General features: G+C 49.5%; 1 protein-coding gene and 1 pseudogene across 1 annotated transcript; both read left to right on the top strand.

The window, feature by feature from the left end:
- Positions 1-737: 737 nt before the first annotated feature.
- LOC123430253 (CEN-like protein 2) lies at positions 738-2,140 on the top strand. The gene is made up of 4 exons (XM_045114128.1): positions 738-1,077; positions 1,175-1,236; positions 1,533-1,573; positions 1,662-2,140. The coding sequence occupies exons 1-4, from the start codon at positions 877-879 to the stop codon at positions 1,877-1,879; spliced, it is 522 nt and encodes a 173-aa protein (XP_044970063.1). The 5' UTR covers positions 738-876; the 3' UTR covers positions 1,880-2,140.
- A 5,712-nt stretch (positions 2,141-7,852) lies between these two features.
- Positions 7,853-8,751, top strand: LOC123428195 (annotated as a pseudogene).
- The last annotated feature ends 10,790 nt before the right edge of the window (positions 8,752-19,541 follow it).

The following is a 19,541-nucleotide window of genomic DNA, read 5'->3' as shown; positions in this document are numbered from 1 at the left end:
GCGGTAGTCGGCCATCTTCGCTTCGTTGAGCTGCCGGAGTCGACATTTTTTTCTCTTCTCTTTCTTTATTCTTTTTCCTTGGGCTTGTTTGTGTTGCGGCCCCAGCGAGTTGGTTGTTGCTTTATAATATAAAGAGAAGGAAAACCCTTTTTCGTCTTAGAGAAAAAGAAAAAGAAAAAAACATTTTGACAGAAATATAAATACATACTATTAGAGTTAATCGTGTAGACCATACTCATTATCAACGCCAAGGAAAAAAAAGAGTAGAAGACTTTTAAGCAATTTTCAATGTGCTCAAATAGTGTGGCTTATAATAATGTCCTCCCGAAGGATTGATGAACTGATTGGGGAACTTGTACAATGGTACTCCCTCTATTTCTAAATATAAGACATTTTTGCAGTTCAAATATTTAGAAAATAGAGGATAGTACAATTGATCTACCTCAGCTGGGGACTTTGTAGGCGCATACATGGCAATAGGGCTTTTTTCTTTTACCAAATGTGTGGATTCTGTGCATTAGCAACTCAGAATAAGCTTCTCCTGAAACCCACCTATGTCGAATATACAGGCTTATGTTAGTTTTCAGGTTCGAAACCTTTCTAAGGTCACGCCCCCGTTTTGTAGTGCGCCAAGGATGGAATAATCAAACATCACCTAGTGATAATCTAGCTTTAAACCTTCACCCTACTCACGCACAGCTCACTCAGCTCACGGCTCTTCACAGCTATAAATAGAGCCTCTACGCCACCCAACCTCAGCACCAACCATCAGGCTATACTACCTCATTCCTCTCGTGCAGCTACTAGCTACCTGCAGCCTGTAGGTACTTGTCATCATTCATCACAAACTTTTCAGTTCAAGCTAGGTAGCTAGCCATGGCTAGGGTGCTGGAGCCTCTCGTTGTTGGAAAGGTCATCGGGGAGGTCATCGACAACTTCAACCCCACAGTGAAGATGACGGTGACCTACAGCTCTAACAAGCAGGTGTTCAATGGCCACGAGTTCTTCCCGTCGGCAGTCGTCTCCAAGCCACGCATTGAGGTCCAGGGCGGCGACATGAGATCCTTCTTCACACTGGTTTGCGCCTCCTCTCATCTCCAGCCATCTCGTCTGTACACAAAGTAAGCTAGCTAGTGTAACATCCAGCTGATAACTGAGTGGTGTCGCTCTTCAGGTCATGACGGACCCAGATGTGCCAGGGCCTAGTGATCCATACCTGAGGGAGCACCTCCACTGGTAACCACTAACCCAAGCTAGTTTACAGCACTCGAGCAATCAAAAGCCTAACGACCATAAAGACCAATAAGCTCAGCACAACATGAAAAAATCTCTATAACGAAAGACATGTCAATTGCTCAGTCCAAGTGAGCTAACATGTTTAAGACCAAAATAATTTATCTGGTGATCAATTAGGTTCTTTCCCATGGACATAAAACTTGCCAGTCTTTTGTTTAATGTATATAAATGGTCAGATTTATACGATTAGCTATGCGTAAAAACATGCTTGACAAGATTATGACTTGTGTATGCAGGATCGTCAGTGATATTCCTGGCACCACAGATGCTTCTTTTGGTAAGTCCTTTTCATGCATGACTTGCTTTAGCTTTTGCTGATTGGCCCCATCCTTAATTTCTCTGAATAAACACATGAATGCATGCAGGAAGGGAGGTGGTGAGCTACGAGAGCCCCAAGCCCAACATTGGCATTCACAGGTTCACCTTCGTGCTGTTCCAACAGAAGAAGCGGCAGGCCATGAACGCTCCCTCCACCAGGGACTACTTCAACACGCGCCGCTTCGCTGACGAGAACGACCTTGGCCTCCCTGTCGCTGCCGTCTACTTCAACGCGCAGCGGGAGACAGCGGCACGCCGCCGCTGATGCAAACAATCAGCCATACCCTTCTTCTCTTGCATGCATGGCGCATGCAATAAGCCTATGGATCAACCTATAGTGGCTACTATTAGCTACCAGTATCTCCATTCAAATAAGTGTTTGTTTGTGTCTACTGTTTCTTCTAGTCTTCCTACTGTTCAGTTATTCGGTCAATTTAGCTACTAGTCGATCTGTGAACCAGTGTACGTGCAACCTACATCTGCCACTAGTGTGAATTTGGTTCAGCTCCTATTTGTGGAGACGATACAGTGTGCTGGCTACACAGTTGGGGCTGAGAGGTCGATGCATACTAGTGTTGACTGAGACTTTGGAAGCAGATTGATAGCTGAAGACCGTCGACATGTCTGGTAGTGGAAGGAGGAAAAGACAATGGCCACTAGTACTCCCAGTAACCCACTATTTTGTCATGTGCGTGCATGCATGTGTCGCTGCTAGCTCACTGCAGCTTATCTTGCAGTGTACTAGCTTGTACCCGATCCTTTAAACCTGCTATGTAGGTTGCAAACATTATCTCTTCATCTGCTCCGAGCTTTTCTGTATGACAAGACACTGCTATGTTCTCCCTCCCTCCATGTCTAAATACTCCCTCTATCCTAAAATACAACAACAACGACCAAGCCTTTCAGTTTCAAATAAGTTGGGGGAGACTAGAGTTGAAACCTATAAGATCTCGAAGTCATGGCTCTGTAACGTGGATAGCTAACTTTCACGCATCCCTTTCCATGGCTAAGTCTTTGTCGATATTTCAAACCTTTAGGTCTCTCTTAACGGACTCCTCCCATGTCAAGTTTGGTCTATCACGACCCCTCTTAACATTCTCAGCACGCTTTATCCGTCCGCTATGCACCAGCGCTTCCAGTGGCCTCCGTTGAATATGTCCAAACCATCTGAAACGATGCTGGACCAGATTTTAATACAAAGTTGAGACTCTTATTTTAGAACGGAGAAAGTATAATTATTTTAAGAGATTTCACTAACGATCTACATACAAAGCAAAATGAATGAATCTATACTCTAAAATATATCTATATACATTCATATGTAGTTCACTAGTAGAACCTCTATAAAGATTTATATTTAGGAACGGAGGAAGTATATGACTCGACTGTGTGTAATCTGTGGGTGTTATTATAATGTTTAATATTGCTGCCGATGAGAAGAGGCATCAGTTCTTGGCCTCCCTTTCCTCATCATTTGGGTGTCCCTTTTGGTCGATTCGGCAATATTAGATCATTAGCATATGCGCCTAAGCCTATGAAGTTTCTCCGATATGCCTGGCTAGTTTATACATTAAAAGGTAATGTTAATTTTATTAAAATTAATATCTAACATTTACAACATAAAATTTAACAGTCAGCTCATTTATATGTATAAGCATATCATAGTGGCCAAGACAATCAACAAACATGCACAAAAGTTCTCCCCGTTCCTCTTTTAACATAGTGGTTGACGCACTCGCCTCCATCCTTGACAAACCCAAGGAGGCGGGTCACATTAGTGGTACCACCCACCACCTTGTGGGAGGGCATGACGTTTCCCTCATGCAATATGCGGATGATATCATCATCATGGTTGAAGGTTTCGACGATGACATCTCGTACCTAAAGTTCCGCCTCCTATGCTTTCAAAAGATGTCGGGCTCAAGATTAACTTCGATAAAAGCACAATTATGGTTTTGGGCTACACCCCTGCCGAGGCCCAGAGTATTGCGGACCGCCTCAATTTGTCAGCTAGGTTCCTTCCCCACGACCTACTTGGGGATCCCCATTAGTGACTCTCGCCTCTCGGTGGCTGAGCTGCGTCCGACGATCAACAAACTCCAACACCGTATTGAGTCGTGGCAAGGTCGATGGCTGCCTAAAGCGGCTCGGACTGACCTCATTAACTCGCCCCTGCCAAGCCTGCTCCTCTTCCTGATGAGCCTCTATAGTCTGCCCGAGACGCTTCATTAGGAGATTGCCACGGTTCAGGCACAGTTCTTCTAGGCTGGCGAGGATGATAAATAGAAATACCATATGGTGTGTTGGACCAAGATCTGCAAGCCTCGGGAGCAGGGAGGGATCGGGATCATGTCCTCCAAACGCATGAACATTTCGCTGCTTACCAGCTGGCTGTGGCGGATTGCGAAGGGGGAGGGCGGCCTCTGGTTGCGCATCATTCAGAATAAATACTTGCGCGGACATCCCCTCGCCTTCTGTCAGCGCTCCGGTGGGTCACAGTTCTGACAGTCCGTCATCCAGATTCTCCCGGTCCTCCGCTTCGGGACATCAATCTCGGTTGGCTCAGGCGCGTCCACTCTATTCTGGTTTGATCGCTGGGCCGACGAGAACTCCTTTGTTGTGCGTTTCCCGGATTTGTTCGCCATTGCGGTCGAGCATAGGATCTCGGTTGAGGCGGCCCTTATTGACTTAGGGCGTCTCGCCTTCCGGCAGCCATCTAGGCCTATGGAAGCCCTCGGTTGGCTGGACCTTCTAGATTGCATCGCCCTGCATGAGCCGGATGTGGACCAGTCGATTGACCGACTCTCTGGCGACTAGAGCCATCGGCTGGCTTCTCCACGAAGTGTCTCTACTAGGCCATCGCCCCGACCTCGGGTCCTACGTCTCTGGCGGCGATTTGGTCGATTAGGCTGCCCTTGAAGATTCGGATCTTCATGTGGCAATGGATATGTAGTCATGTCATCTCCGATGTTGAGTTGCTCAAACAAAATGGCCCTAGGGATGGCCTGTGTCCGCTCTGTGGGACGGAGGAAGACTCGAACCACATCTTCTCGTGTGTATCCGCGCAATTCCTTTGGAGTTATTTCTGCGAAGTGGTCGGCGGATCTTGGTCGCACAACAACTTCCCCGACCTCTTCACCCAACTCTAGGTTTTGCCTCCGACTATCCGCCACACTAGGTGGCGACTGTCGGGGTGCTTGTCTGGACGCTTTGGACGGTTTAGAATAAGCTTGTGATTCAACGTTTACCTCTATGGCGTGCTACTGATGCGGTGTTCAAAATGTGTGTTTTTATGAAGATTTGGCGACCTCTTAGCCGTCCGCGAGACCGTGACACCATCAGCGACATCATTGCCCATCTTCGGGCGATGGCCTTCTGCTTGGCACCGTCGCTCCCTCCTTCACCACCTGAGCCGGATTAGAGTTCGTGTTGCGTGTTCATCGCCACCTGTGTTTTTCTGTTTCTTTGGGCTTGTTAAGTCTCAACAGAATCTATGTACCTTGTGCTTCTCCTACTTTGTGTACCACGTGTATACGTGTGTTTGTGTTATGGCTGTTGTTGAACTTTGTGCTTCGATTATTTGCTTTATTTATAAAACGGGATGTAAAAGCTTTTTGGGTAACATGGACAAAAGTTGTACTAGCACGAACATACAAGTAGTTCCAACGGATGAATCAATTACGCAATGGAGATTGGAGTGGTTTACATATATCCAGCATTATCATTACCAAAAGTTTAAATGTACTCACCGGGTAAAATGGTCATTTTCAAGGGCGGAGCTCTGTCCGCTCGTAACGAGTAGCAGCTAGTGTGCCTACCTACAGAATAATAAATCAAAATTGGGATAATATATTCTAGGCGTATATGCATCAGGTAAATAGATTGCACTTGTAAAGACAATAAGTAACCAGACGAATAGGTACCTGATTCGTTCAGTCACCTTATGAAGCCTATCTGACCTAACCAACCAGTAGTGCATGATAAGGAAGGCTCATGTTCGCCTAAAGGCTAGAAGTAGGAAGTAGGGATGCAAATGGGTCGACCGATTGGGCCACCTCACTCAATAGGATGTTCATATCCAGCTCAATCGACAGTCATTTCTGTACATGAATTTTTGTCAAGCAAATGAACTAGGAAGATAATGGGTTCGCCGACTTCACTCGCATCTCAAGCTAGAATACCTTCTTAAAGCATCTACAGCCAGATCCTTTAAACGACCTCTCATATATTTACAGACGCGTTTGGTTAGTGACCGGACAGGACAGTTAAAAAAAAGTGATCCAACCAAACCATTCATATCGTCCTCATATGTTCTGTGTGTCCACGAACCCTCATATCCATCTCAAATATGGAGAGGATATGAGGGCTCGCGGACATGCCCGGACGTGCCGGTCAGTCCGCCACATAGGACGCGACTCCATCCCAGACCATTTTTTCTTTTCTTTATTCATTTTTTCTCACCATCAATCATGTGCAAATGACCGGACATATGAGAAAAAAATGAGGAACGTGGCTGCACGGACGGACATATAGACGACACGCCCGGTCATTGACCGGGCAAGTCCACATGCGTTTATGGGGTCATATTTGCAATGTCCGAGTGTAAATGCTCTTAGAACATAAACCAGGTAACTAATTTGGGGAGTTGCAATAGGTGCAATCAATTCAAAACACTAAAGAAGCACAAAAAAATGGGTCGTCTGCGCTCTCGCTCTCGCGACCACCGCACCCTCGCCACCGTAGCCCACCACCAGCCCCTCCCGGCGATCGCCACCCCGGCACCGCCAGCCACCCTCGGCTCGCAATGCCCCCCACGCCTGGGCCACGTCCCTCTGGCGCTGCTGTGGGGCTTCCCCTTCCCCCCTTCTTCTAGGCGGTGGCCCCTCGCGCTAGATCGAGATCTGGATTGGGAACTGGCCACCCCTCCCCCGCCCCCGCATGGCCGGCCGCCGTGCGCCTCGCGCGGGGTGTTGGTGGTTCCGGGAACACCCCCGAAGTTACTGCGCGTCGCTCCTGGGCTAGTTGTTCCCCTCTTCAATGCTGCTGCGGCTGCCTACGGTCGGGACGCGTCCATTAACTCGGGCAGCTGGGCGCATGTCGTCTGGGGCGAGGGTGGGCTTGGTCAGGCCACACATTCATCTCGTTAGGCACCAGCGGATCTAGGGGATGCAGGCGTACAGCCTTGGGTCACCGTTGTGTCCCGTCGGCCGCGCCTCGCTACTTTGCCAGTAGCTCCATTGAAGTTCCATTGAAGTCTCCATTCAAGACCGGTCTGCCAACGCCTGACTGGATCAAGAGCCTCTGCTTCCACTGTCTTAAGCCCCGCCATCGCCGAGACAAGTGCCCAAACCAGATCGTTTGCCGCCGCTGCTTCCAACTAGGCCACCGCGTGAAGTTCTGCTGCAACAGGCCGGCTCCACACCTCCGAACAGGCGCTCCGCCCGCGGGCGTGCGGTCGAGACGCCTCTCACCCCCCTCCAAGATCGTCTGTCAGCCGCGCCCTCTCTCTGTCATGGCCTGGTCTGGCGACCACTCACAGCGGCCTGCGGAGGTCTTCACCATCATCCATGGAATGCCGGCCATGCACCAGGAGGCCGCGCTGCTGGGCTCGAACACCATGGTGGCGTGGCTGGACAGGGTCGAACGGGCAAGCACCAAAGACATCACCGCCGCCATCGCCTCCGAGCTTGGCGCTCTGGTGGATGATGTCTCCGTCGTCAAGCACTACCCGGAGGCCTACCTCGTTCGGTTCTTCCACCAGCACCACTGTGTCATCGCGTCTGGCCGGAGGGAACTACCGTTTGGCGAGGCAAAACTACAGATGCGGCCGTGAAGGCTTAACGACCACTCCAAGAGCGTCGACCTCATCCACCATGTCAGGTTGTGCCTGGACGTCCTCCCACTGCAGGCGTGGGACGACTACGTCGTCGCCGAGGCCATCAAGACGAACTATGAGATGTTGGGCATCTGGGTGTGGACGGCGTCGCCGACGCACACCCCGCGTGTCTACTGGGTGACCCTGCCAGCGCGCGCGGGTGACCAACCAGCCGTCGGGCGGTGAGGCCTGCAGCGGCCGGTCGTCATCCACCTATCATCCACGAAGACCCAACGCAAGGCCCCAGGATTGTGTCCAAATGATACAACTTCACGCAAAACATCATCGACGGCGAACGTCCGGCCCGAGACCCACAGGAGCGCAGCTTCCGGCACGACACCAACCACCGGCGCGATCGAGATGATGACGACAACAGGCGGCGCGACGACAGGGAATGTCGTGGCCGGGATGGTTCACGCAACCGTGAGGGGTGGACAAGCCGCCTATGGTGCAGCCTCTCCATGCACTCGAGGGACGCCTCGCGCAACCAAAGTCGCGGTGAGGGAGGCGACAACGGCCGTGATGAAACTAGCTGCGACCGTGACGACCATCGACGCGTAGCGGTAGCACCTGTCGTCTTGCTGGGCTTCGGGTCCTCAAGCATGTTGTCCACTCGCACTGCTGAGATGCAGCCACTCCCGTCGCTGGTCGCTCCAAGCCAGGCATTGCTATAGCTATGCGTGCCCCCTTCCATGTTGTTGCCATTGTCGTCCCCCACCAAGCCCCCTGGATTTGAGGCCTCCGCGACGCCGCCACTGCCATCCAACGACCCGGTGCGGCGCATCCCCTCGCTCGTGTGGCATCGCAGGGTAGGTGCTTCCAGTGCGGTTGGCCTCCAGTGCCTCGCCACACAGTTCGAAGACCTTGTGGAGGCCATACTGCCCACACCAGCTCCGTCGCCATCCTTGTCTCGGGCTCTCACGACTCATTGAAAAACGTTGGCTGGTGTTTCCATCTCAAGGGCTGGCGATGGCCTCTCGCTGCACAAGACCAGGTCGTCCAGCCGCCCCAAAACCACACATGTCGCTCGTGCGGCCGAGCTGCTGGTCTGTCGTTTGCTCGGCATCGTTAAGGACAGCGAGGATGTAAGTGCCGCAGCTCTCAATGCCTTCACGGACCGCTTCAAGGAACATCTGTCGCCCGAGGTTATTATAGCCATGAGAGGCATGTTCAAGCTAGATGATGCAAAGGCAGATGCTGTTGAGGAGGCGTTGCTAGCTCGTGGAGATGGAGGAGCGCTGGACATGGGCAGAAATGAATAGGCGGCTGAGGTGCAGCGAGCAGCTGCCTGAGATCCTGCCCATGTTGATTCTGGGGTCGCCTAGTTCTAATGATTGTACGACCAATGACAGACCATGGGAGGGCCAGATGCTGGGTTTGGTTTGCTTTTTTGCTTTAGCTACCCGTCCGGGGAGGAAGCATGTGTGTGTGTGGGCGATATGCCTTGTATCAGGATTAGGGTGTAGGCATGTTCAAAACTGTTGCTAAAAGGTTTGATGTCTGTTCTGGATCACTCCTGGTGGCTTTGCTCGAGGGCTTCCACGGTTAAATCATGTTAGAGCAACCAATAAATTTTGTTAGTTGGGACGTTCACGGACTTAATTTTCCGGATCGGCGGTCTACTGTCAATGCCACCATTGCCTCTTCCTCCTGCCAGATTGTGTGTCCCCAAGAAACGAAACTCGACAACATTGACCAGTTCACCGCGACTTTTCTCGGGGGCCACAGGCTACGCAGCTTCGCGCAGAGGCCGACAAATGGCACCAGAGGAGGGATCCTCCTTCTCTGGGATGATCTCTCGATGGAAATATCCAACGTCTCCGCCTCCACGCTCTACGTGTCGGCCATGGTCCATGTTAGGAATTCGAACGTGCGATTCAAGCTTACTAGCGTCTATGGTCCGACCGACCACTCGCTTAAGGAAGATTTCTTCGTCGAGCTCTTGGAGCACAAGCCGCCTGCTGGGGTGGCTTGGCTAGCTTCCGGGGACTTCAACAAGATCTATCGGGCTACAGACAAAAACAAGAGGAACCTTGACTGCCGCCGCATCAACCGGCTTCGTGCAACCCTCACTAGGTGTGAGCTCAAAGAAATCCACCTCCAGAATAGGAGGTTCACCTGGAGCAATGAGAGGGCTAACCCCATCCTATGCAAACTTGACTCTTATTTTTGCAACGCGGACTGGGACACAACCTTCAACGATCACATGCCCCATGCACTCTCGTCGTCCCTCTCCGACCATTGTACACTCTTGCTCGCCGAGGATAGGGGACCCAGAAGGCCGAGGACCTTCAAGTTTGAGAACTTCAGGACCTCAATGCCCGACTTTGATGAGGTCATGCAAAAAGCATGGGCCGAGACATTGGTGCACACCGACCCATACATCATCCTCTTCCACAAGCTCAAGAAAACAACAACGCGCCTCACGGAATGGAGCAGGGGCCTCTTCTCTAAAGCAAAGATCCACCTCCATGCAGCTCTCCTCGTCATTCTATGCCTGGACATTGCTCAGGAGAGCAGGGTTCTGTCCCCTGAGGAGCGTGATCTCCGGGCCCGGCTTAAGAGAAGGGTCACTAGACTTGCCTTGCTTGAGAAAGCTTTGAAAAAACAGTGTGCTAGAATCGCAAGCATCAAAGAAGGGGATGCCAACACCAAATTATTTCATCGCCGGGCCAATGCGCGAGGAGAAAGAACCACATCCATCGGCTTAAGAAGGACCAAGGGGTGGGTGACTGATCACAATGCTAAAGAGGAAATAATCCACGACCACTTCTCCAAGGCGATGAAAAAGGAAAGCGAGAGCACGAAGGACTTTTATTGGGACGAGCTAAACTTGGAGTCTCATGACCTGCACGACCTTGACTCTCCCTTGTCTAATGAGGAGGTCATCGACGCGATCAACATCATGCCTAACGACAAGGCGCCGGGGCCAGATGGCTTCACTAGTGTCTTCTTCAAAAAGTGTTGGGGCATCATCAAACATGACCTCATGCATGCTTTCCAATGCTTTGACTCTCTCCATACCGCAAACTTGCAATGTCTCAACTCTGCAAACATCGTGTTACTTCCGAAGAAGGATGGGGCGGAGATCATCCTTGACTTCAGACCCATAGGTCTCATCCATGCGATCGCCAAGATCATAGCAAAAGTGCTCTCTATCACGCTTGCTCCGCATATGACTGCCCTCGTCTCCAACACTCAGAGTGCTTTCATCAAGTCGCGAAGCATCCACGACAACTTCATGTATGTGAGAAACCTAGCACGACGCCTCCACAAGATCAGGACTCCCTCCCTTCTATTCAAGCTGGACATTCCAAAGGCTTTTGATTATGTCGGATGGGAGTACTTGCTTGACCTCCTATGGAGGCGAGGTTTCGCAAGAAAACTTCGTGACTAGATTGTGGCTCTCCTTTGCTAATCATCTTCAAGGGTCCTCTTGAATGGGGTCGCGGGCAATCCCATCAAGCATGAGCAGGGACTATAGCAGGGGGACCCAATTTCCCCACTTCTCTTCGTCATTGCTATCGACCCTGTGAAGCATATCCTCGACACGACGACTAGGTAGGGCTTGCTACATAAGCTTTGTGGGAGAGGGGCCATGGTGCGTACCTCTCTCTATGCAGATGATGCAGTTGTGTTCATCGCGCCAATAAAAAGGGATGTGGACAATCTCACGACTATTTTGAGAGGTTTTGGGGATGTCACCGGCTTATGCACAACTTCAGCAAGAGCTCAATGGTGCCCAGTTGGTGTGCCAACCTAGATTTGGACAACGTCACCCAAGGATTACCGGCTATTAGAGCTTCTTTTCCACTACAATACCTAGGGCTCCCTCTCTCCATGTGGAAGCTGAATCTAGTTGACTTGCAATTCCTTGTGAAGAAGGTGGCTAGCAAATTGACAAATTATGACGCCCATAGCATCACCACCATTGGGCGTGCAGCTCTGGTGCGGTTGGTGCTCGCTTCCCAGGTGATCTACTTCATTACGCCCCTGGTCGTTGAAGATACCATCATGTAGAATATCGACAAGCTTGAGCGAGCCTTTCTGTGGCCGGGTCAGATAAGACAACTGGGGCACAATGCAAGGTCAACTGGGACTCGATCAGTCGACCGCTTGCTTATGGAGGCCTCAGGATCCTCAACACCAACAAGTTCGCGCGGACGCTGTGCTTGCGGTGGACTTGGTAAGAATGGAAAGAGCCGACAAGGTTATGGGTTGGGAGTGGGAACCCGTGCAGTGCGGATGACATCGACTTCTTCTATGCATGCACCACCATCAGAGTCGGTAATGGAGCGGGGACTCCTTTCTGGGACTCCCCCTGGCTTCTTGGCCACAAGCCAATGGATATAGCTCTACTCATTTACATCTCCTCCTCCCGAAAGCGTTGGAAGGTTCGGGAGGCCCTTCAGCAAAATGCATGGATCCTAAAGATCCGACCTCCTGCTTCCACTTCTGTCGAGCATATCATGCAATTCTTCGACCTTTGGATGCTTCTACAAGAGGTGCACCTCGATGAGCTCGCTGAAGATTATATTACTTGGAAGCTTACGGACTCAGGGCAATACTCGGCTGCCTCTGCTTATAGGGTGCAGTTCTTGGGGTTCGTCCTTTCCCCATGGACAAAATGGCTTGGAAGGTTTGGGCAATGTCAAAGGTCAAGTTCTTTGCGTGGCTCGCGCTTCAAAATAGAATCTGGATGACTGACATGCTGGAGAAGCGAGGATGTGTAAATTGTGGCCCCTGCCCCCTCTGTAGGGGCATTCAGGAAAGCGGTCCGCACCTCTTCTTCAGATGTCGTTTCACTATCAGGTTGTGGAATCTGGTGATCGAGAAATTTCGCATCCATGACTACGACACTTCCGCCTGGCACATGTTGGACTCCGTTGAGGCATGGTGGGCGAGCACGAGCGCCATGGGCATTGCCGACCGAAAAGCGAAGGCCTCGATCACCATGTTGGTGTTGTGGGTCATACGGAACGAGCGTAACGCCGGGGTGTTCAGACAAAAGAGCGCTCCTCTGCACATCCTGCTCAATACAATCGTCGACGAGGCCAACCTTTAAATCAAAGCTGGTGCTAAGAAGTTAGGGTATTTCTTACGGCGAGAATAATTGTCATGCCGTATCTTGGGTGTGTTGTAACAAACTCTTGCACCTCCTTATTTAATATATGAGGCTAATCTTTTGCCTCCGTATAAAAAAACACTAAAGAAACATGTGGTATCCATATGCATGAAAAGGCACCAAAATTAGTTGCTTAGAGAAACTCTAGCAGACCCTGTATAATCACGACCTGCAAACACGTTTTGTAGTTCGACGAAGTGGGGTTTTGCGGGACGAAAAGTTGTGCTTCAGTACAGAACCCGCATAATGAAACTGCATAATTTGAAAAATAAACATTCGCGGGCATGTTCAGAACCACAGTCATGATCATACAACACTACATTCATGATCATACAACACTACAGGGGGGCATCACCTACTAGAGCTCACCGAGCTACTACGTATACTACCGCACTACGCAAAATGGAGCTCACCGGAGTCGAGCTCGTGCAGTAGTAGATAGCCTACATTCAGTCGTCGTCCTCGTCGTCCTTGTCGGAGGAGAGCTCGACGTAGATGCGCTTCTGCGCAGTAGCTTCGCGGCGCCACTCCTCCACCTTGTGGCCGAAGGCGATGGCCGACGCGACACCCTGCTCGTAGAGCACGGTGTCGATCTCCTCCTCCCTCCGGCGGCGCTGCTGGTCCTCTTCTGCCTCTCGTGCACTCTGCCCCAGCAGCACGGGCAGGAGGCTATCCGCCTCCGCCGCAGGGAGGAAGTCCTCCGGTCCGACGACGGCCCCGGCACGTCGCTCCGGCACCGCCTCGGCCTCCGGCTCCATCTTCATCGATGGGAGCTCTTCGAGCTCCCTCTTCACCGATGGGACGGAGGAGGACGAGCGGGAGCTCGACGCCTCGATTGAGCTTCTGCCGGAGAAGAGGCGGCCGCGCGCGCGGTCGTACTCCTCTATCTCGCGACGGAGGAGCGACGGCGGCGGCGTTAGGCCCCAGCGCGTGTACCGGCGGGCGGCGCGCTTACGGACGGCGCCGGATCTGACACGACGAGCCCTTTCGGGGTCATCGTTCCTACGGCTACCGGAGCTGGCCATGGGCGGCGGTGGATTGGAGCGGCTACGCGGCGTAATGGAGGCGCGCGCCGGCGGATTGGAGGCGCCGGCGGTGAGGTGGGGGGGGGGGGGTTCGCGGCGGCGGAGGGATAGGGTTTCGACCCGCATCCAGCGGTCGAACCCGCAGTTATACCGGTCGAGGGGCCGCGTTTACGGGCTACCGTAAAAAAATTCAGGTCGGGCCGCGTTTGCGGTGTCTGCTCTGGCAGGAAAATGAGCCCAACCCGTATAGTTGCCGGATTTTTTACGGGCCGGCCGTTTTGCGGGGTCTGCTAGAGTTGCTCTTAGGCTATTATGAACTTCTATGCAAGATCAACCAACATCCTTCTCCATTGGTTACAAGACAATAGATGCTCAACTTCACGTCATTATCAGTCATAGTATAAAGTATAAACAAGTACGCAAAAAAAGTTTAAATAGAAGAAAATATATCCCATACCTTTTTGTCCTTTCATGGCCTTTGGTCATCTTTACCTGAGATTAATCATGTTCCAGAAAGCCACATTATCACATACTGTATCAAGGAATATTCTTGACATCACCTTCTTGTATATGAGCGGGGACATGGGGGTGCAGTTTAAGCGTAGGATGGCCACTGTACAACTCAGGAGTTGCTGGCACACTAGACTAAAACAATCATTACATAGCTAGTTGAAAAGGTTTACATAATTTTCAACGACTTCACCATAAGCGACTGCATCCTGTAACTATCTCAAGCAATTGATTAGGAATGTCTTCAGCTCGGAATCACATCGAAATGAATCATACAGAAGAGAACTGGTTCAACTAAGAACCAATCAGGTGATGCCCTAAACTAATTATGAATCTATTAGTGTCACCCTCTCATCTTATAGTCGGTTTTACTAGGTGGTTTTCGCTTGTAATGCATTCAACCGCTTCATTATGATTTTCAACATGACGCCTCAACTCTCAACTTCTCAGTTCCCAAACGAACTTCCCTATCAGGTTGTTCCCATGATATTTTCAGCCAAGTTGTTTTCGTACTTCACTATCAGGTTGCTACCATTATCGTTCCCAACCATGTTCGCAGAGGTACAATCGTCACAGGAATCGGAACATGCAAACAGAAGCGGTAGTACTCCAATAAACTAACATTAACAAACATGAAGGACAATAGACAGATTTGACAGGGAAAAAGATGGGAAATAAGGGCACTCACAGTACTGATAAGTCTTGGCAACAAACAGGATATTACTCGGCCTCCAATGTAGCCTCGCCGACGTGTCGACACTAGATGCAGTCTCGCCCTTGAGAATTTAACCCCCACTCTCGCAGTGCCCATAGAAACAACAGCCATGCTCGCCCAGAGCCCGTCGGAGTCCTTTCATATTCCTCGTCACCGCTTGACATGATTGCATCCAAGAAGCAGTATCCCTGCTCACAATCATACATGGTCTGAGTCTATATTACAGTCGCACAGGACTGGGCATTCACCAGAGGAGCTATACAAGCCGAAGAGGTTTAGTTTTCAGACTGTGAATCACTGTATGGGAAATGCACTTCATTGTAAGTTTGTAACCATGAGCAGTGAGCATTTTTCAGTTGTATATCGATATTTTTCCCTACTCGCAAAAGCTGTCATTCTCAAACACATGCGCCGCACGGATCCCAGTCCATTGAACCGGGCATGTGCATCATTACTCACAACTCTTGTATTGACATATGTTTTGCCATGTACCTTGTGACCCGTGTAACTTTGTCAAGTATGGGCCAAGTTCCCCTTCCAGCTTTTACTAAAGAAAGACTATTGCTTCTCACATGCTGAATACCTACAAGTGGGCTGTGGCCTGTGGGTACCGGGTACACCGTCCACCTACAAGTGGGCTGTGGCCTGTGGGTACTGGGTACATCGTACACCTACAAGTGGAAGTCCTCTGGCTGATTCACCAGCAAAACTGACTCTGCCCACTGGTGATCATTATTGGAAGTTCAGTTTTATGGGACATCTTCTATTCTTAAATAGTTGCAACCCACTACCTATTTTTCCTTCTCATGCAACCATGCCACATCATCAAGGCATGCATTTAGTCACAAGTACTTATTTTTCCTCATATAACCATTCCACATCACCAAGTCATGCATGTAGTCATAAGTTATAATGTGTGTGCATTAATCTACACATTGTTCTTAAATAGTTGCAACCCACTACCTATTTTTCCTTCTCATGCAACCATGCCACATCATCAAGGCATGCATTTAGTCACAAGTACTTATTTTTCCTCATATAACCATTCCACATCACCAAGTCATGCATGTAGTCATAAGTTATAATGTGTGTGCATTAATCTACACATTGTTTCACTAATTTTTCGTTATGGGCATAAGCCGTATATACTTTAGAGTTATACTATAGATCATATTACAACTTTTTTACGCATCTTTTGTCTGATGTTTCATATGAGTTATTTCTTAAAATATAAAACGAGAGCAGTCCTAATATTTTTTAGCAATATTTTTTTAACACCTATTTATGCATCTGCTTATCATGTTTCCCGCAGCAACGCGCGGGGCATCATCTAGTTCCATTAAAAGGAGGAACTGAAGGATAAAATATAGGTGAGACCTGCTTTGCTGGACCATGACATGGAACTTTTGGTTCCTGCAATCGCAAGATTACAGCCTAAACATATGATTATAAGTGGTATATATGCATATACTCCCTCCGTTTTTAAATATAAGTTTTTTAAAGATTTCACTAGAAGAATACATACGGACATTAGTAGAAAAAGGGTCTTTTGTCCCGGTTCGTAAGGGCCTTCTGTCCTGGTTTCGGAACCGGGACTAAAAGGTCGTTACTAATGCCCTTGGCCTTTAGTCCCGGTTCTTACACGAACCGGGACAGATGAGCCTCCACGTGGTCGGTGCGGCGAGCCCAGGCAGGGGGGCATTTAGTCCCGGTTGGTGACACCAACCGGGACCAAAAGGCATCCACGCGTCAGCATTTCAGGTGCTGGGGTTTTTTTTTGAAAGGGAGGGGGGGGGGGGTTAGGGGGGTTAATTTAGGTGTTTCATTTATTGTGTTAGCTAGCTAATGAATAGAGAGAAGTGTCCTCTCTTATCTCCGTACTTGGTCGACGCTACATACTATACGTATAGAGAGGACTAGACACGCTAGCTAGTAAGCAAATGAAGGAAACAAAAGATCGTCATGAACATATGCATACACAGAGAAGTGATATCGACTACCTCTCCTTCTCTGAGAGATTGGTCGAACAACAAGTTCTCGTATATCTATCCGACGCTACTCGCTACATATATACAATATAGTTATCTCTTACAATATAATTTCCTAATCAAAATTCAACTGATTAGGGTTCACATGGTATTCTCCGTCTTTAGCGATCACGTGGTCAAGAAAGAATGCCGCCAATTCCTCTTGAATTCCTCGCATACGATCTGCTGGTAGGAGTTCATTCCCCATCCGATATATCTAATTTGAAGAAGGGGTCAATACATATATATGAATAAATGAAACTGAACACAAATGATGGTAATATAATAAAATTGTGAATATTATTATTTACGCACGTCATATTGTTTGTCAGAGTAGCCCCGCTCACAGGTCGTGTGGCGGATGGACTCGCAAATGTAGTATCCACAGTAATCATTCCCTGGTTCCTGCCACAACCACTTTACAAGAAATAGAGGTCAATCAAACTGATAGTTAGCAAGCATGCTAAATTGTATTGATGAAACTAGCGCTTGAATTACTAGGAGATGCGTGGAACATGCTACTATAGTACTTACTTTCGGTTGTCTAAATTGCAGCTTCTTCGGCAGTCCCGGAGTTTTTGAGGTGGATTTTTTCCAAACCCTGCCAGACAAAGAAAACAATTACTTGATATCAGGAAATGAACAAAGTTACCGATATGGTGCGATAATGATCGATTTAACTTACTTCTGTAGAACTTCAGTCATGTTCGCATACTCGTTGGGATCTTTTCGTCTCGAGTCTAAGACGGTTACTAGTCCCTGCTCAAGCTTAATCTCTAGGAGAATATAGTGAAAGCTGCGCACGCATGCATAACTCATCAATTACATTACTATAACCTTGACTAATAAGGGAAACCGATTATGCACAAGACAGTAACACTCACTGGAATTCGTAAGGGAAGAGCATTATAGCTTTGTTTTGATTCAATACAAATGATTGTAGCAGGTTGGCCTCGGTATCTTTGGCCTGAAATTTAATCATAAATGCATCTACGAGATTTGTGTTAAGGAACCCAATATCACCGATTTGTCTTTTCTTCAATTCGACGATCTTCAATCTGCATATAATATAGTGAGGATAATTAAAAATACATGCAATGAAAGAGCTGACCTATATATAGAGACTTAATGACAGAAGTAGTACTACTTGCAGGCAGTAGCAAGTGATCATTAATTTATCGAGGGCCTTTAGATTGAAAAACGGGAAGAACTCCTCAAATGGAACCATCAATAGTTCAAGTCCAACGAGGTCATGCTCCATTCTAACTCTGAGCATCAAAATATTACTCCCCCGAGACTCTTTGCAGGTTTTCATGTACCAATCATGGAATCTTCGCATCATCGTTGTTAGAGATCTTTCATCTTTGATGAGAGGCTTCTCGTACACGTATTTGTGTTCGTCCACCTCCAATAAATCAAAATGTGCATCGTCGGGCAGGTAATCTGCAGGATTGGTACCGGGCAACAAGATCCCCGGATGATTAGCGATGATATCGCTAGACACCTTGAGCGGGGGGAACGATTGGTTCGCTTGTTCGCCGAGCTGGGCAACTTTTTTCCCAGCTCGTCGTTCTGCTAACCTTTGATCACTGACAGTACTTCCCGACCGCTCCGCTTTGATAAATGACTTTGTAATAATGCTCTCATAGTTGCCTTTCGTCGGAGACTTTGGTGGTTTCTTCAGGGCAGCCAGAGTACGCTTCGCTTTTACCGGATCTATCTTCTCCTCCGGAGGTGGATGATTCTTTGCTTTCACCCCTTCAAAGAAGTTTTTCACTTCGGCTTGCACGATCTTCGCGTTTTCCTCCTGGCTCCTCTCGTATGGTAACTTCTTTGGAATCTTCAAAGAAGGACCGTATTTGTATTGCCTTCCTCTGTCTGTAGTGCTAGACGCCGGAGCAGACGGAGCGGCTGCGGCTGTCTTTCCTTTCTTATGAGGCGGCGTAGAAGGATGACGCGCCAGAGCAGCCGGAGCGGCGGCGGGTCTCTTCCGCCCTTGTTGACGAGGCGGAGAAGGAGGAGGTTGGCTGCTCGGGCACGTCAGCGCAGGCGGAGAAGGAGGCGGAGTGCCTCCATGCGCCGGAGAAGGAGACTGAGTGCCCTGATCACTCGCCGGAGGAGGAGGCGGAGGAGGAGAAGGAGACTAAGTGCCCTGATCACTCGCCGAAGGAGGAGGCGAAGGAGGAGAAGGAGACTGAGTGCCCTGATCACTCGCCGGAGGAGGATGCGGAGGAGGAGGCGGAGTGCCCTGACTCGCCGGAGGAGGAGGAGGAGGCGGAGGCGTCCTGTTCGGAAGGTTGATGAGCTCCTTCCGCCATAGGTATGTAGTCTTCAGAGAAGAACCCAGCGGAATCTCCCCTTCACCCGTAGGGTGGTCAAGCTCAAGGTCCTCAAATCCGTCCATTATTTGATCCACCAGCACCCTAGCATATCCTTCTGGAATCGACCGGCCGTGGTAGGTTGTGCCAGGTTCAGTAGGTAAAACAACTCCAACAGCCGCCTTGACTTTGAATGTCATCCGTCGCGCCATAAGGTGGCAATGTTGAGACTCTGTGATAGCATCCATGGGGTAGCTAGCAGGACCCGTGAAGACAGGGTCCAGCTGCTGAGTCTGCTCGGTGGAAGCCACGCTGCTTCTCCGCTGAGATGG

Source organism: Hordeum vulgare, chromosome 2H (genome assembly GCF_904849725.1).
Source record: "Hordeum vulgare subsp. vulgare chromosome 2H, MorexV3_pseudomolecules_assembly, whole genome shotgun sequence".
Taxonomy (NCBI): domain Eukaryota; kingdom Viridiplantae; phylum Streptophyta; class Magnoliopsida; order Poales; family Poaceae; genus Hordeum; species Hordeum vulgare.
This window is presented reverse-complemented; position numbering and strand designations above follow the sequence as displayed.